General features: G+C 36.4%; 1 protein-coding gene across 1 annotated transcript in view; it reads right to left on the reverse strand.

Annotated features, from left to right (window-relative positions):
* Positions 1–18,277, reverse strand: part of TMEM144 (transmembrane protein 144) — a 55,248-nt gene extending 36,971 nt beyond the window's left edge. Inside the window, exons 1-4 of the mRNA XM_044680847.1 lie at positions 18,160–18,277; positions 9,215–9,337; positions 5,378–5,477; positions 2,904–2,984 (exon numbers count right to left, since the gene is read on the reverse strand). Of these exons, the coding sequence (XP_044536782.1) occupies positions 2,904–2,984; positions 5,378–5,477; positions 9,215–9,337; positions 18,160–18,277 (422 nt within the window). The remainder of the gene's footprint in view (positions 1–2,903; positions 2,985–5,377; positions 5,478–9,214; positions 9,338–18,159) is intronic.
* Between the last annotated feature and the right edge of the window lie 1,519 nt (positions 18,278–19,796).

Genomic DNA, 19,796 nt, shown 5'->3' on the forward strand with positions numbered 1-19,796 from the left:
TTCCTTCCTTCCTTCCTTCCTTCCTTCCTTCCTTCCTTCCTTCCTTCCTTCCTTCCTTCCTTCCTTCCTTCCTTCCTTCCTTCCTTCCTTTCTGACAAAAGTCTGATTCTCATTACCCCACCTCCCTCCCTGCTCAGCAGTCCCCAGTGGTTATTGTGGCCAGGATCAAATATAAAATTCTCTGTAACATTTTTTAAGGCTTTTCACAACCTGAACTTCTACTTATTCTGACTTTTCATTCTTGACTTCTCCACAGCCTTTGCAGTCCACAGTCCTGCTGACTTATTTGCCTCCCATCTCCCAACTCCATGATTTTTCTTATGGCTCTCCATATCAGAATGGTTTCCCCTCCTCACCGTTTCTTGTTGGCTTTCTTCCTTCAATATCCAGCTCAAATCCCAACTGCTGGGGTAGGCTTTTCCCAATTCCCCTTGCTGCTAGTACTTTCCTGAAATTACCTTTTGTCCATCCTGTATATATCTTGTACATAATTATTTCCATGCTATTTTCATCTTTAGAGTGTAAGCTCCTTGAGGACAGAGGTCATGGTTTTTGTTGTTGTTTTATTTTTCCCCTTTGTAGCCTTTCTTAGTACAAAATGTTTAGGAGATAGAAGTGTTTTTTTTTTAATTTTTCAGTCACATCCTACTTCCTGACCCCCATTTTAAGTTTGTTTGTTTTTTCCCCCTTTGGCAAAAATACTGGAGTGGTTTGTCATTTTCTTCTTTACCTCATGTTATAGATGAGGAAACCGATTCAAATAGGTTTAGCTGATTTGCCCAGGGTTATATAACTAGTACCTGGGGTCAGATTTAAACTCAGGAAAATGACTCTTCCTGACACCAGACCCCATAACCTAGACACTCCACACCTAGTTGCCCCAGCACATAGGATTTAATAAATGTTTGCTAACTGTTTAGTATATAGCAGTTAATTTGTGATAGTGCACAAAAGGCTGGCTTCGAAAGCTAGAATCAGTCACCAGTGGTAGGCATGAATAGCATATTGCAGATTTACGTTGACTTTTCCTATGATAGGGGCACTCCAGGAAGAAGGAGATGATGACTTTCGGGCTTCTGGGTCATCTCAGGCCCAGTATGTGCTTCCTCTGGTTCTTTGTTTATTCTGCTACTATGGGAATCTTAAGGGAAAGCACATCTGAGAGGTGAGATGCATCAGTGAGATGCATGAGAAGCCTCAGTATAAATTTTGTAAGATTGGGCTTCCTTTTTCTTAAAGGAGGGATTCTAGAAGAACAATGTCTGAGAAACAGAGATATGATTCTGGGCACAATTTATGAAAGAATAAAATAAGTTACAAGTAGGCGTGGATTTAAATCTACTAAATCAAGGCTGAGGCTGGCTTCTGGGTAGCGCAGATGACAGAAAACTGAGTGATTGAAATATAGAATGCTATTTAAGTTATGCAAAAATCATAAAATTGTTTTAAGATTAAGAAAGCCAGGATCCATCACCATACATTCAATTTAAATTCATCTAAATTTTATTCATTTATAAAAATATATGCTTATTGTACATATATATTCCCCTTTTTAGGGATGATTGCCCTTATATTTGAAACAGTATCAGAACAAGGTTTAAGGGGTCCTCAAACTTCAGTTTCAGATTTAGTGCATTTGTTCTTAGGTGAGTAGATGGGTAGACTTAGGATAGAATTGGGGCTTGGAGTGTGAAGTCTAAGTAAATAGATGAGAAATTGTGGGTTTGGATAGTAGAGCAGGACTAATGATAAGAAACAATTTGTTTAAATAGGAGAGAAAGTGATAGTCATTGAATTAGCTATTCCATATCATTTTTCAGAGCTGTAGTGATAGAAAAAAACTGTTCTTTTCTTGCAATTTCATTGGTATGGGAGATTTCCAATGAGGAAAAGTCCTTTGTTGATAGAGATCTACATTTATTCTGCAACTTAAAATTTTAGGGAGCTGCCTGCCTGGCACAAAGAGAGGTTAAGTGACCTGATTATGGGACATGGGGTGTCATGCAAATTATATACATCAGAAACAAGCAATCCAGGTATTCTTGACTCCCATCCTGGCTCTCTCCACACTTGTCACATAGATTTTTGTTAGGCTTTGATAAATGGACTTGATTTTTCTTAATCAGTTCATCATCTTCTTCCTCTCTTTATCACACTAATATTTGCACAGAAATTTGCACATTAGCTATCTCATTTAATTCTGACAACAACCTAGTGAGGTAGGTGATATTCTATTTATTCTAATTATTATTTTGACTTTCTAAAAATCACATCTACTTTTTTTTTATTAAGAAAACGAATTTCCTCTCTTTCCACCCTCTTTCCAACCATAAAAAGAATAACAAATTACTGAAACAAATATGTGAGGTCAAGTAAAACAAAATCCGCCTTGGTCATATCAAAAAGTACATCTTATTTTATATCCAGAGTCCATCACATCTCTGTCTGGACATAAATAACATGGTACACCTGCAGCCCTTTGTAATTGGTTAGTCATTGCATTAATTAGAGCTCTTAAAGTCTTTCAAAGTTTCTTCTCTGTACAACTTTGTCGTTATTGTATAAATTGTTCTGTTTTTGGTTACTTCATTCTGCATTAGTTCATATAAGATTCCACATGTTTTATTGAAACTATCTTTCATGATTTCTTAGAGTCCAATAATATTCAATTGCATTCAAATGCCACGATTTATTCAGCCAGATGATATTATTCTGTCCATTTTACTAATGATTGAGGAGACAAAGTGACTTTCCTGATGTTATAAAGCTACCAAATGCCTGAAGCAGGATTTGAAATTAGGTCCTTCTGACTTCAAGTTCAGAACTTAAACCACTGTCCATCAGGATCAACTATGAAAATATCTGATGGCCCCCAAATGAAGGACACAGAAATAATTGGGTACCTTATCACGGAAAGTCCAGCTCCGATGTAATTTAGCAAGGGCCTTGATACCTCTTCAGGATCCATCCCAAACCATCCAAATCTGAAAAAATCAAAAAATCCCGACAAAGCTGGATTAGGTTTAAAGCTTCCATTTCACTGGCATAACTTTTGAGGATCTAGGGTCCCGTTCTGCCACCATTAGAAAACGGAAGAAGGCTTCCATGTGGAAGATATGCCTGGTCTCCCCTCCCCAGCTGAGACTCTGGTTTTAAGAAAAAATTCTTTGATTAGGCTTTGGAGGAAGACTTCAAAGGTAGAAAAGTATATTCTACCTCCCATCCTCAATGAAGGCTTTAATCTTATGAAACAAATACTAATAGAGGTAATTCTTTTTCATAACTTGATCGTATTTTAAATAAGTTCCCTTACTATGAATTTTCTTTAAAATTGTAATGAAAATTTAAGTAAAAATGCTTTTCTCCTAAAGTTTGGCTTACTTCTTTGCACCTCTCATTTGAAATTTGTCCAGGTACAATGGTTATATATAGGTTTTACACACACACACAGAGTTACATATATGCAGATCGGTATATGTTTAAGTTGTCTCTACATGGCTATATATAACTATACATGGGCAAACACATAGATATATATGTATGTTTAGGTTATATATATATATATATTTATATATATATGATTGTAGGGATGTGTATATAAAATTATATGTATTTATGTGTGTATTTATATAAATACAGACATATACATACATGAAAATACAAAATACATGCATAAATGTCTTACTCTGCCAAAGGCCTGCTATCATGCCACCCTGTGTACCTCTGGATGCTCTGAGACAAGACCAGTAGGGTATATGCTCTGACAAGTACATCCAATATAGGTTTTTATTTTTTAAAATTCTTACCTTCTGTCTTAGAACCAATACTGTATGTTGATTCCAAGGTAGTAGAGCAATAAGGACTAGTCAATGGATGCTAAGTGACTTGCCCAAGGTCAAAGAGTTTGGAAGTGTCAGAGGTCAAATTTGAACCCAGAACCTTCCGTTCCTAGGCTTGGCTTTCAATCTTGCTGTCCCAGTGCATGGATGAGGATGGATGTGGCAATGAACAATGTGCCAGACATTAGTATCAATAGTGATGAAATCATAGGATTGTAGAAGTAATGAAGTCGGAAACAGGATACATTTGTTTCATTTAGTGCGTACTGTAATTTCATCATTGTGAGGAAATCTTAATACTAAAAATCCCTTGAATGACAACAGAACTGAAATTTGTTTGCAACTTGAAATCATAAAATTAAATTTTTTCCCTCAATATAAAGACTAAATCCAAAATTAGCAGTAAGCTTGGCTAGATGCTGTGAAGACATCTGGTGCTATATCCAGCTTCTCTTATTCTGTTTCTTCTCTTTCTGGAAGCATTGATTCATGAATTGGGGGAAGGAGGGGATGTGCACAAGTGGGATGGGAAGGGTTGGTGTTCTTTAGAAAGACCTGCTTGGATATCAGGATGCAACTTAAAATCTTAAGAGGCTGAATGGGCGCTTGGATCAGATTTGAAGCAGAAGAGACCGTTTATCAATGATCTGTTCTAATCTCTATTTATAGATAATAAAACGGAGATCTAGAGAAATAGAGTGATTTGTCTGAGGTTGCAGAGGTGAGACATGAACCCAGGGCTCCACAACTTTAGAATTAGTGCTCTTTCTACTTGCTCAGGGATATGGGTATACTACTAGATCAGAATTCCCTTAATCTGGGATCCTGATGACTGCATTTCAATATAATCGGTTTCCTTTGTTACCCTGTATGATTTCTACATGTTTAATTTGAATAGTGTTAGTCTAGGCTTTGATAGGCTCTAAAAGGAGTCCAAGACAAAAAATTATTATCTTTTGTTTTGTATTTCCCCTCATCTCAAATATAATAAAAGCCAACATAAAATATTTTAAAGCTTGCGAAGCTCTCTACAGGTATTATTTTTGGGTCCCTCTCTTACCCAGTGGGTATATAACATACATCAAAGAAATAAAATGAGAGGAGTGATCAAAACTAACCAACATGCCAACTGAATCATTTGAATGGTGTTTACATATACCTATAGTCTCTTACCTCCACAAAGAAGGGAGGGAGAGAATAGCTAAATGGCTTAGTGAAGAGAGAGGCACCCAGAAATAAGAGGTCCTGGGTTCAAACCTTGCCTCAGACACTTCCTACCTGTGTGACCCTGGGCAAGTCATTTAATTCTCATTGCCTAGCCCTGACTGTTCTTCTGCCTTGAAACTTATATGCAGTGTTGAGTCAAAGACAGAAGGTAAAGGTTTAATGGAAAAAAGGGAGGGAAGGAGGTGTCTTTTCAAAGATTGTCTCATAAACCTCTTTTGTATCCCTAGTGTTTAATATAGTGCCTTGCCCAGAGGAGGAGGAGGAGCTCAATAAGGGTTGGCTGCTAATGACAACTCTCTGAAGTGGGTTACCTTGAGCTTGCCCAGCCTGTTAGGGAGTTAAATGATCCCCAGATTAAAAGTCCAAGGCCTAAGCCAATTGTTTTAACAATTGGAACGACAGTGATGTTACCTGCAAGATAAAAATCATGGGAAAAGAGTCTTTACTACCAGAAAAATATATTTAGAAGGAAAACTCAATTTAATTGAAAATTAATAGCAACTCATTGCCTAGATTATGCTCAACACTTTGGCATGCACCCACCTCCCCATTTATTAATGGTTGTATATTTCTTTTGTATACATTTTAAAGTTGTAAAGTTGAAAAGCAAGACTCTCCAAGCAAGATATTTTGCAGAAAAATGTTGGGCAGAGCTACTCAGCAAGAAACACTCTTCAGCCTTGGCATGTGCCTTTGTTCAAGCACATGCTATTTTTAGAAAGCACTGCTGATGCTGAACATGGTAGTAGTTTTATGCTGGCTGTGCTTTTAGATTGAGGTAAATTAGGCTATAGAGCTGGATTTGTACCTGAAAAGCACCTCTGACTCTGGATATATCACAATCTTTCTGAAGGGCACACAATTCTCAGACCCTTAGTTATAGAAAAATCATGAACTGGGTTGTGGACAGGAGCGTTCACATACATAAAACCATTGCCTATCAGCTTACAATGGATTTATATCAGGAACAAACCTTAGAAATCGGAAAGGTCAGCCAGTTTGACCACCCTCATAGTATAAACGAGTTAACCAAAACCCTTTACCTTGTGGGGTAAGCTATTAGAAATTGGACTAGCCCAGGAGAAAATTCATTGCCTAAATCATACCAAAGTGGATAAAGTTCAGCATGCCTTTAGCTTCTTTTTGTTCCCCTTTCTCTCTACATTTCTCTTTATCAAAACCTGTTCTGAGAAAAGAATGTGATTATTTCTCACTACTGTGTAACTGATTGAATCTCAAAGACCTGGGTTTGAATCCTCACTCTCTGTTCAACTAGAGCAGGGGTCGGCAACCTATTTTGGCTGTGAGAGCCATAAATGCCACATTTTTTAAAATGTAATTTTGTGAGAGCCGTACAGTGCTCACAGTGCGCGCTCCTGTAACAGCGCCTGAAAAAAAAATGACTTTATGGCTCCTGCAGAAAGAGCCATATCTGGCCCTCAAAAGAGCCAGATATGGCTCAAGAGCCATATGTTGCCGACCCCTGAACTAGATGATAATAGGAAAGTAATTTAATTTTTTGCTTTTTAGTTTTCTCATCTGTAAAAAGAGGGGGTAGAACTATATGGCTTATAGGAGCCCTTAGAGCAATGGTTCTTAGTCTGGAGTCCATGAACTTTAAAAAATGGATGTCAAAAGTACTTCAATATTACTGGTTTCCTTGGTACTCTTATGCCTTTTTTATTTGTTTAAAAACATATTTTAATAGAGGTCCCTAGTCATTGCTAGACTTCCAAAGAAATCCATGACTCAAGGTCAAGAACCCTCAGCCTTAGAGTGTCAACATTCTCTGATAAAGAATTCCATTCCATTCCTTTTCAATTCACTTCATTCTGTAAGTATTTACTGTTGACTTTGTGCCAGGCACTCTATCAGGCACCCGTAATATAAAGACAAAAGTGAAACCATTCTTGCCTTCAAGAAATGTGCATTGTTTTGGGGGCAGGGAGCCATTTTTACACAGAAACATGTATAAATAATCGTTTTATAGATTACTTTAAGCAGAGAGAAGGGGAGAATAAGAAAAGGTTCCTGTCAAAGGTAGAAAATGAGATGTGTTCTCAAGAATTGCCTCTCCCAGTTTTATGACTAAGGGCAAAAATCCTGTTTTACGAAGTCAAATAAACGAAACTATAATTGTGGAACTTCAGGCATCAGCAAGATTAATAGTAGAGATATTGTTTAGTCATGATGTATGAGGGAATTTGCCAAAAATTATACCACATATAAAATTGGGTAGCCCAGAAGGCCTGTTTTAAATTATACTTTGGTAACCCTGTGACCCTTTTTCCCTGGACAAGTTGCTTAACTTTTGAATTCTGTTTCTTTATCCGTAAAATGGGAAAAAACAACTACCTGTGCCTCTTATAGGTAATTATAAGGAAAGGCCTTTGTGAACCTTGAAATGTTAGGTAAACATAATATTCTCTTCAGTCCCAAGCCAGTATAGTATGACCAATTGTTTCTACTTCCCATCTTTATTAGACTTTAAAAGGGGCAGGTGCTCACAGAAAAAGGCAGAGGCCGGGGAAGAAGGAAACAGGCATTATTTAACTACCTGCTTGCTATGTGTCCAAAGCACTGTGCAAGACACTTTGCTGATATTTTTTTTAACTTGTTCCTCACAACATTACTGCAGGTATTATTAGTGAGACAGGAAGAGGATGCTTTTAACTTGGTCACATGCTGGTGTCTTGTCTTAGAGGATGCTTTCTCAGAGTGGGAAAGCTAGTTTACGAAGTATAACTAAGGAGTAAGAATGAAAGCCCAGAGGGAGAGTGGGAGAGGTGACATTTCCAGGATAGTCTTTCCGTATAGAATGCATCCCACATCCAGACATCTCTTTTAGGTTTGGGATGTTCTTTTCCTCACTCGTGCCTTTCGGAATGCCTAGCTCCTTTCTGAGCTTTCTTCACTTTCCATAGTAGTGCAGTGGATAGAGTTCCTTGACCTCGAGTCAAGAAGATGTAAGTTCAGATTTGACCTGAGATTTTGACTAGCCATTGGACCTCAGGCAGGTCATTTAAACTCTGTTCATCTCCATTTCTTCCTCTGTAAAATGGGGATTCCAATAACATCTAACTCCCGGGGTTGTGGTGAGAATCAAGTGGCTGTCACTTAGTAAATACTATATTAATTTTAGCTATTGCTATTGGCTCCAACTCAAGACTTCTGATCCTTGGAGTTATCAGTGCTTTTCTCTCCTCAGTGTGACATTGCTTTAAAAATATGTTGTATCTATATATTGTGTATATGCATTACATTTGCCAATCTGTATATTGGTGTTATCTCAACAGTAGAATATAAGCTCTTTGCGGACAAGAATAAGAATGATGATAATAGCTCAAACTTAGATAGTATTTTAAGGTTGACAAAGTGTTTTATGAATATTATAACATCTTATTCCTTTTGATGATTCTGAGGGAGAGGTAGTATATTTTTACTACTAGTTTACAGATGAGGAAACTGAGGTAGAACGATATAGTTCCTTGCCTTGAGCTACAGAGTTAGTATCTGAATTCAAATTTGAACTCCAATATCCCTAACTCCAGTTCCAGCACTCTATCCATGGCACTACCTAGCTGCCACTAGTCTTTTTAGACACAGCACCTATTGTAGTAATTATTTAGAAGCAATAATAAATGCTAATTGAATTGAATTGAATCAAGGAACAATTTGGCATTGGAGAGTTGGGTGGAGAGGATTGACTTTGATCTAATTAAGGTACTGAAAATTGAAAACATAGATAGAAAAATATCTTTTTTATTTAAACCCTTAACTTCTTTTATTGGCTCATAGGTGGAAGAATGGTAAGGGTGGGCAATGGGGGTCAAGTGACTTGCGCAGGGTCACACAGCTGGGAAGTGTCTGAGGTCAAATTTGAACCTAGGACCTCCCGCCTCTAGGCCTGACTCTCAATCCACTGAGCTACCCAGCTGCCCCCGATAGAATATATCTTCCTCTTTTGATTAATGGTATTTACAGAGGCATATATTTATAAAAAATAGTTCTCATATCTTAATAAAATGTTGGGTTAATAATTTCTGATTGCTTGGAAAAAATGACACATCAAATCGGTATAGAAGTAGGTGAATGTGCATTATTTTAGTCAGAGTTTTTTAAGTAATAAAAGATATTCTATACATTACCTGTGGCCCAAATAAAACCCCCAAGCATTGCAAGAGGCCAAAACTTGGGACAATGGAGTAACAGATTGACCACTAAGGAAACAGTCCATATGGCAGTGCAGAGAATCCACTGAAGAAACATTCCTGACAATAAAGCAATAATTTGTTTTCAGTGATTCACATTTCAATGTTACTGTTACTAGGTATATATTTTGAGATATTATGGAAACACTTGTATTTTCTTTCTTTATGAATTATGCAAGGCAGACTAGATTTCTTCTAACAACAACAAGAAATTAGTGAATAATTTTAACTTTCATCTTGGGACCATCCTGGTTGCCATTATCTACCAAAGAAAAATGATACTGAAAATCTACCACATCAATTTCCTAAAATCCATGTTGATATGATTCTTACTAGGTCAAGTAAGCACATACAGTTAAATTGTTTTAATTGTTTCTGGCCTAGGACATGGTGAAAAGCTAGAAGTTGGCCTCCTAAAAATGAAATATACTTTCTAAGTTCTAAGTAGACTTCGGTGTTTAGTGATAAAGGGGTAAGGCAGGTGGATACATCTCCTGAAGGTTTTCCCTTACTCCTTTGGATTTCCCCCACTATTGGTAAAAATGATCAAAGTCATACTTCAAACGAGATAGGAAAATTCATGATCCAAAGGTCCACTTAAAAGACAGCAGCTAGAGCCATAAGCAAATAAGTTGTAAGTTTTAGCCCGACTTAGAAGAAAGAAGAGAAGAAAAGGAATGAGAAGGAAATTGCCTGAGAAACCACCTCAATGATAATGGCTGGTTATAGGCTATCATATGCATTGGCTACGATTATGAGGAATCTGCTCATACCCTAGAACTAGTTATCAATCAATTAATGTGGTAGGAAAAGATAACAGTTAACTATAAATGGTACAGAGCCATAGTACAATAAAGAGACACGGCAATTTGCTCCTAATTTAGCAGAAGGAATGGTGTATAGATGTCATTGAAAACTCAAGGATGTGAGTCTCATTAAATATGAAGAGAAAGAGAGAACTCTACCAGATTGCCTGTGGAGGAAACAGAAGGAGCTCCGTCACAAACTATGTGTTTATTGGGTACAAATTGAATTGTCTCTTATATGAGGTGAAGGGGTTAGAAGAATGCTTCTCTCCTCACCAGTTTATCAGGGAAAATGTTCTCTGGGAGGATAAAAGAAATGATCCAGGTTGGGAAACAAAGAACAGAAAGGGTTCCATAATATGTGAAAAAGACATAATTTGATTTTTTTAAAATGGCATTGGAATAAAATTTATAAACTCTAAACCACTGAGTTTGACTTTAATTTCTGAGAAATTTTTAGAAAATGTTATTCTTAATAATTTGTTTAACCAGACTTTTAATTTCATCATTGTAGGGAGGAGCAAGTCTTGGTGATAAATTTTCTCTTCTAAGGGCCAGTAGACACTTGTCCCAAACTTACAGTCTTACTGAGTGGCCTGGGATCACTGACTGATAAATGGCTTGCCTGGGATCATGCAGCCAGTGTGTCAGAAGAACAGCTTCTAATTCTAATGCTGACTCTTTCCCCCTCTGTAATCTCTAGAGCAACATTGGTGAAGGTTTTCAATTCCACATGCCCAAACTGCAACTTCAAGCTGCCAGTGAGCCCCCACATTACCCCAGAGAGCAGAAGGGGGATGTACTTGCTTTGGGTGGCAGGACAGAGGGGTGGGGCATGCAAAAATGTCCTCGGGCACTAGGAGAGGGGGAATAGAGTATCTTCTTCAGTGCCTGCCTGGCAGGCATGCCAATATTTTGCCAACATTGCTCTAGATCTAGATCAGTGGTTCCCAAACTTTTTTGGCCTACAGCCCCATTTCCAGAAAAAATATTACTTAGAGTCCCCTGGAAATTATGAAACTATTTATTGAACTCAGAATAGAATGTAATACAAAAAAAGTGTGGCCATCACCGTTTCCCTGGATCGCTGCAGCACCCACTAGGGGGTGGTAGCGCCCACTTTTGGAATCACACTGATCTAGAGCATACTATTAAATAGATGGTTAGTGGGTATCTAGAAAGGGTACCAGAAGAATTTCATCAAGAACAGGTCACATCTGACTAACTTCATTAAAAAACCGAACAATAACAGATTGATTGTCAGATCAGAAAAATTTTGTAAAGTATATCTAGCTTTTAGAAAAATGACTTGATAAAGTATCTTCTGCTATTCTTACGGATAATATGGAAAAAGCTGAGCTGAATAGTTAATGATTCTATACCAACTTGAAAGATAGTCATCAGGAAACCTGGCTGTCACTAGTTGTCTAGAAGCAGCTGGTGTCACAATAGCGAGAGTGCTTGACCTGGAGTCAGGAAGATCTAAATTCAAATAATCCTGAACAAGTCACAACCTCAGTTTATTCAACTCTAAAATGGAGATGATAATAATAGCAACTAGCTGGGCAGGGTTGTTCTGGGGATCAAATGAGATATTTGTAAAAAGCACTTCAGGACTGTGCCTAGGACATAGAAGGTGCTATATAAAATACTTATCCTTTTACTTCTTTGGTAGAGTATACTAAGAGTCTGTGCTTGGCCAGGTGCTATTTGACATTTTTAACGGAGATATATTATCATATGTGGCATCCTTATGAAATCTTCAGCTAATACAAGGCCAAAAGTGATAGCCATTATATTTTATGACAAGACCCAGAAATAGCTTGACCTTCTAGAATATTGGGTTGGCATTTATGAAATGAAATTTAATAGGGATATATGTTAAAATCTTTTGTTTGATTTCAAGAAAATTTCATGTTCATAAGACAAGGAAAGCAGGGTTTGGAAAAGAATTAAGGGGGTTACAAGTGGATTGCAAGCTCAATATAAGTCAGCAATGAGATATTGTGGCTAAAGTAGCTACTCAGTATTAACTTGCATTAAGAGGCTGAGTTTCAGGAATGAGGATATAGTAGTAATCCTGCAACATTCACCTGTTGAGATCTTATTTGAACATATTGTGTTCAGGTCTGTGTATTAGATCTTTGGAAGGTTGGAGGATGTCAAGAGGAGATCCACACCAGGATGGTGAAACACTTGATTCCATTCTATAGAAGAGAGGATTAGAGTTAGATTAGAGTTAGATTAGATTAGAGGATCAGAGTAGATTCGAGTTAGATTAGATTAGAGCTAGATTGGAGTAGAGGAGACTCAACATAATAGAAGTATTCAGGTATTTCAAAGACTGTCCTATGACAGAAGTTGCAAATTTGTTCTGCTTGATCCCTTAGGGCAAAATGGGGAATCATGAATGCAAGTTGCAGTGAAAAATTTATGCTTGATGTCAGGAAAACCTTTCCTAATAATTATAGCTATAGCTATCTTAAAATAGAATAAGCTATTTTGAAAAGTAGCAGATTCCCTCTGATGGAAGATCTTTAAGCAAATACTGACTAACTTTACTTTTTTGGGAATGTTTTGGTATAGATTCTTTTTTGGGTATGGGTTAGAGAGAGAAAAACAGTTACTAAGGTTCTTTCCACAAAAAGACTGTGATTCTACAACTATTTGGAATAGGAAGGGTGGAAAAATTATCAGTATTCCTGATATTAACAGAATATTTTAAAGTTTAGAAATTATTTAAGCTTTAATAGTTTAAAACTACACTAAGACTTTTTGGGATACTCTACATGTTCTCATTTGACTCAAACAACATCCCTATGAGGAAGTTATTTTTTTTAAACCTTTACCTTCAGTCTTGGAGTCAATATTGAGTATTGGCTCCAAGGCAGAAGAATGGTATGGGCTAGGCAATGAGGGTCAAGTGACTTGCTCAGGGTTACCCAGCTAGGAAGTGCCTGAGGCCAGATTTGAATTTAGGACCTCCCATCTCTAGGCCTGGCTCACAATCCATTGAGCTACCCAGCTGTCCCCTGAGGTAGCTAGAGGTAGCTATTAAAAGTAGTAGTATTCCTTTTCACTACCATTTTTTTAAACAATTGAGTTATCTGAGACTCAGAGTGAAAGATTCGCTTGTCTTTGACCACATAGCTTTTAGTCAGAGGAGTGATTTCAACCCAGATCTTTCCTGAACTCAAGTATCATTTGTCCCCTATTACACACAGTGCTGTGTCTCTAAAAATGAAACCGAGGAGAAAGAGGAATTTCTCTGGATTTGGAGCTACATATAAAATATCTAGTTCTCTCCAGATCTCCTCTCACTCTCTTCTTTGTTGATCTTGACATTCCTAGAAAGGAGCTTTTTTTGTTCACAAAATGAAAGAAAGAACCACAGAGACCACTAGGAATGAGATCATTTGTCACCCGTCACAGAAGAGATATATATGTGTTGGGAGTCTGCGATTTCCTACTGAGGGATGCTGAGTTAGTCATATGCTGACCTCCCATGACTAACACTAGAATTAGGATGTCCTCATACCCCAGGAATCTGGCACATTATGAATTTGTCTTCTGAGACTTGTTCAAACTCCCTGACCAATCGCCACTTCTGATGATTCAAGTGGGAATAAATGATATCAATATTAGGACCTAGAAAGATTCTCTAGGGGGCAGTAAAGCACTAGAAGAGAAACAGAATGATCTGGGTACACAGATGGCATTTTCCCCACTACTTTAAATTGGTGGTAGGGACTTAAGAAAAGAAAAGCATAGTATTGAAAGTAAACCATTTACTAAGAGAACGGGGTCAGAAAATGGCTTTGCTTTAAGATCCATGGCTCAGGAGAGAGGAATTAAAGATTCTTGGCCAGTCTATGACTACATCTAATTACAGCTGGGGAAGAATGTATTTGCTTAGTGATTTGCTGATCTGATGAAGGGCACTTTCAACTCAGGCCAAAGGAAATGGGTGAATGCTACCTAGCTATCTTGTGAAATCAGTTGCCATTAAAAACAGCAGGCATGAAGGGAATAATGATTGAGGTATTTAGGAATCATGATATGTGATGAAAAGACTAAAGAAATATACAAATAGGTAATCCAATAAGCAACTTCCCCTTCCATTCTGTTAAATACTGAATTAAAAAAAAACCAAAACCTGGGTATTTTTACAAGCGGTTGTTAAGAAATCGATACTATTCTTTTGATTAGTGGAATGATAAGGTTCTTCAGAAGCATAATATAGAAAGGTAGATTCTAAGTCAGAAATTTTATAGGAGACAATAACAATAGATATGGGCAGAAATTATATTATTGTTTCAGATACTTACACCTGAATGTGTTAATAAGGGGTAACAAAGTGAACAAAAAGTTAAAAAATGTATAGTCTCATTGGTAATTTCAAAGCCTTCCTTCTGTTAACCTTTCCTATTTATCTTGTTTAACACTTGCTTCGCAATTATTTCTTTACATGTTGTCTCCCCCATTAGATTATAAACTCCTTGAGGGAAGAGACTGTCTTTTGCCCCTTTTTGTATTCCTAATGGTTGACACAGTGTGGCACATAGTAGATGCTTAATGCATTTTTCTCAATTGATTAATTGATTGATATAATTGAGAGCTCCCTAGGATGTGACTCCACTGGGATAGAGCAATGAGGGTATACACTTTGTTCAAAATTAAGGACTGGATATGAGGGTAATGAAATAGCTATCAATAAAATATACATCAGTATGGAAATATTTTTTTAAAAAGGTAGAAAGCATTTGGGTGGGCTACAAAAAAGGAAAAACGTGAAGAGATTTTATGGTCAGAATATCCTGGCACCAAAACTTAGTGGCTATGAGACCATGAGTAAGTTGTTTAAACTCTCTGATCCTGTTTCCATATCTATTAACCACAGAATGACATAATCTCAAAATTGCAGTCCTTTAACATAGAAAATAATAAAAATCTATTTAAACAGGGTTTTAAATCTTACAAAATAATTTAAATGTTTTATCTAAGATGATCTTCACAAATCTGTGAACTTAGTTGTTACATGCCTTATCATCTCCTATTTTAACAATATAAATTTGATTACATAGGACTTTATATCTCATCTTACTTCATTGCTTCAGTGAATCTGTGAGTACTGCTTTCAGCTAGGTAGTACAGTAGATAGTGTAGGGCTTGGAGTTAGGAAGACATTTTCCTGGGTTCAAGTTTGGTCTCAGACACTTACTGGCTGGGTGGCCCTGAGGCAAGTCACTTAAATCTCTTTTCCTCCATTTCCTTATCTATAAAATTAACTGGAGAAGGAAATGACAAATCAATATCTTTACCAAGAAAACCCCAATTGTGGTCATGAAGGGTCAGGCATGTCTGCAACAACTGAACAACATCACTGACTTCAACAAAGGTAGAGATCACAACCTATCCATGTTTTTCTCATTCTTTATAATTCTCATCTGTGTCTTATTATCATCCTTTCTCTGGGTCTTTTAACATTCTTTGAGAATCAAAGCATCATCATCTGGACTCTTATTCTGTTTTCTCTTTTTCTCCATGTATGACATTTCTAGTCATGGTGTCCTCATTAATATCTCATAGTTCTTGGAGCATAAATCGTTGCTGATAGATGTGTGGCAGCCTACTTATGTCTTTTCTATCTAGTACCCTTTCAGTCTTCTACATAGCTAGCTATTAATTTTACCTTTCAGAAGCTGAGGAAGAACTGATTGCTAAAAGGAGAAAGGATGATATTCTTGGAAACTAAGACAAAGAAGTAAATGCTAGGATAATGAGATGCGTACCTTAGATTTTAGGGAGGAAGATCTCATTGAGTTCAGAAATAATAAAGATCGAATCCTATGATCTGACTTTTTTTTAAAGGAAGTTGTGTTTGTGTTTAGGGGTTCTCAAGAACAAAATGATTAAATTATAATTGCAGTCAACTCTAGTCAGGTATTTTCACTGGATACAGGCAAATACTAAAAATCAGAGTTTGACTTCTTGTTTTGTGCAACTCCAAACTTAAGAAAGTGATAGAGAAATGTGAATGATGCAGATTAAATAAATAAAAAATCAAGCCCTGACATTCCCCTTCTAAGCCAATTTTTAAATATTTACTAGTCCATCACTGATTCCAGTGAAGAAGAAAAAGGGGATATGCCAACAGAGACCAATGTGGTTGCTCAAAGATGATAAATTTATATATTTTTTGATAAATTTATATTTTTAAGGCCATATGGGATTCAAGTAGGCAAGTACCAGAATGCATACAAAAGGATAGTATAGTTGTATAAGAAATAGCTTCAAGAATGCTAAAGCCAGATCTGAAATGATCACTTTGATACATGCTGAGAAAACAACAAAACCTTTTTTTTTTCAAGCTGTGTGGAGAGTCAGGGAAAAAAGAAGTGGCAGAACTGCTGCTTGTAGTGGGGTAGAGAAAGATGATTATGGGATAGAGAGAGAAGGTAGAATTACTAAACTCAACTTTTTTTCTTCAAATGATGATATGAGCATCAAACTTAAAATGACAGAACAAAAATGGTTAACGGGGAAGAAAAATTGAAGTAAGGAGATTGTATGAGAGAATCTAACTCTACCATGAATTCAAGTCATTATCACCTCTTGCCTAGAAATTAACTTCTGACATATTGAATTGCTGAACAGTAGTTGAACTATGACAATTAGTGGTGAATATTCAGGAGAGGTGCTGAGGCCCTAGAAATGGAAAAAATGTTAACTCAATTTTTTTAAAGAGAAAAAAAGGCAGAAATTTTGGGAAAATGCCAGAAGTTATTGGTGAAGGGATAGCTTAAAAAGGAAATGGACTATAAGACAATATGTAATCATTAAAAACAAATCCTGCCTAGCTAACCATAATTCCTTTTTGTGTGAAAGTGTTACTAGACTGTTTAATTGAGGACACTCCATAGATACATAGTCTTATCTAAATTTTAGTAAGGCATCAGACAACTATATCATAATATCACCACCAACATAATGAGGACTAGGTGATAAGATTGTTAGGTAGATTCAAAACTGATCAGAATACTGAACTCCAAATTTCCACTAAAAATTGTTATTGGCCTGGATTGAGGTTTCTGGTGGTATTCTGTGGAGCTCTGCCCTTAACTATATTCTTTTTAGCTTTTTTATCTGTGACCTGGATAAAGATATGAAGACAAAAGGAAGATAAAAATATAAAGATATAGGTGTCATGCTTATTAAATCTGTATATAAGAAAGCACTGGAAAGGATGAATGATATTATTAGGTAATAAAATTCAAAATCTAAAAATATCTTAACAAGCTGGTGTGATGAATTGGATCTAGTCAAATAAAACAATAGGTATACATCTAGTTTGGCATTTGGATTTCAAAAAATCAACAGAGAAAGTGAGATCAGGGGCTAAAAACTAGCTGATGTGAAAAAGACCAACAGGTTTTAATGAACTGAAAACTCAAAATGAATTTACAATATGATATAGCAGCTAGTTAAATGAATATAATCTTAGGCTCTACCAGCAGAAGTATTTAGAATGAGTTCTGTGATCATTTTTTTCTTCTCTGCCCTGGTAAAACAATCTGGAGTTTTATGTCCAGTTCTAGGTGCCATATTTTAGCATTTTGTTCTTCCAGATGAATTTTATTATTTTTTTCTAGCTCTATGAAATAATTTTGGGTACTTTGATTGCCATGGCACTGAAGAAGTAAGTTAATTTAGGTAGAATTGTCATTTCTATTATATCAGATCAGCCTACTCCTGAGCAATTAACGTTTTTCCAATTGTTTAGACCTGACTTTTTTTGTGTGGAAAATGTTTCGTAGTTGTGTTCATATAGGTTCTGGATTTTATCTTGGCAGATTTAGGTGTGAGATTTTAGGAAGGATACTGAGCGTCAGTCCCAAGTAAAGTGACGAGTATGGTAAGAAAATATATAAGACTATGGCATGTAAAGATTGCTTGAAAAGGAACAAAATGACAATTTTTATATCTGTCATCAGAATATTCCTGGTCAAAGGTGTGTGTGTGTGTGTGTGTGTGTGTGTGTGTGTGTGTGTGTGTGTGTGTGTGTGTAAGAATTACCATCGCCAGTATCAAATTTTTTAACTGGAACAAAATTGGAGCCAAATAAGATGACAGCTACAGCAGAGGAGATGAAGCCAACAGTGAGATCTGTTTCATTGTTGTTTTGATCCGTCATGGTGCTGCTGCTGCCTAGGAGCTGGTTGAAGATATTGAGACTTGATGTAATTTCAGCTTGATACAGTTTATAGTTCTCTTCTTTCTGTGAAAGTAGAGAAATAAAGTTGTGAGAATAAGCATTCTCTGACCCTGAATGTGACACTGATTGAAACGGAATATTCTGTATTTTCTAGAGGCTTGTATTCTGAATCTAGCCAGGCCAGAATGAATCCAGTGACATTCCTTGATGTCTGAGACTTAGCCTCTTCAAAATTTTGGAAATGTTACTCAGTGATGGATGCTTGGGAAACAACCACCACAATATATATGAGTATCTGAACAGATTAGTATTATGCTTTAAAATACCCATATTTGCATAATGTTCTCCAATATTAAGGGAACAAAAAATTTTTAAAGGCCTACTGTGTGCCAGGCACTATGCTAAGTGTTTTAAAAATATTATCTTATTCGATCTTAACCAAACTGGGAGATAGTTTATTATCCTCATTTTACGGATGAGGAACAGACAGAGGTTAACTACCTTGCCTAGTATCTAAGGATGAATTTGAATATCTGAGGATGAATAACTCCAGATTTCCTGACTCTAGATCCATTTCTTTATCAACCATATCTAGCTGATTCTTTTTCTATTATACCACATATAGGGCAATTCTCTCATTTTACAAATCAGGAAAGTAAAACCCCTAAAGATGTACCAATATATTACCATATTACTAGATTTGAAATCAGGTTTTCCTGATTCCAGGTTCACTGCTCTGATTCCACAACTATAAAATAAAAGGGTGAAATTAGAACTATGAGTTTTTTTTTCCTAGTTTTGTAATTTTTATCTAATAAAAAAACTCATTTATATTGTTTTAAAAAAGTATAGAAAACATTTCCCTCACAACAAAAGACTGAGAAGTAGAAAAATGCAGCAGGTAAGTGGTCAGTGGTCAGAGGAATGAATTTGGAACCTGGAAGATCAGAATTTGCTTTAGATACTTATTGGTTATATGGTCCTAGAGAAGTCATTTCATCTTTCTCATTCTGATTTTCTTCTTCTGTAAAATGAGGATAGAAAGAGAATCTGCCTCATATGGTTCTTCTGAGATAATATATCTAAATGAGGTACCTCATGTAAAGTGCTTTGCAACCTTAAGTCACAAATAAAATATATATATACATATATTTACATATTTGATACATGTAACATACATACAAATGTTGCCATATAAATATTAGTTGTTCTTTTTGCATTTTATAGATTCCTGTGTCTTGTTCAGGGTTATACTGTAACAATTCCCCATTTCTTTCAACTGTTTCACATATAAGATAGTAGTCCTTCACCATTTAGGTTGCCTTTCTCTGAAAACTATTTGTGTGTGTGTGTGTGTGTGTGTGTGTGTGTGGGTTCCAGATCTGTGATTTTTTTTTTCATTGTGGACAATGTCTGTTTTTTTCTCTGCCGATACAAATAAGAAGTTAATTTATAATTTATGGTTTTAGAGAATTGCCTAAGGGGGTGGTGGGAGACA

The sequence above is a fragment of the Gracilinanus agilis genome, chromosome 6 (assembly GCF_016433145.1).
Source record: "Gracilinanus agilis isolate LMUSP501 chromosome 6, AgileGrace, whole genome shotgun sequence".
NCBI classification, from domain to species: domain Eukaryota; kingdom Metazoa; phylum Chordata; class Mammalia; order Didelphimorphia; family Didelphidae; genus Gracilinanus; species Gracilinanus agilis.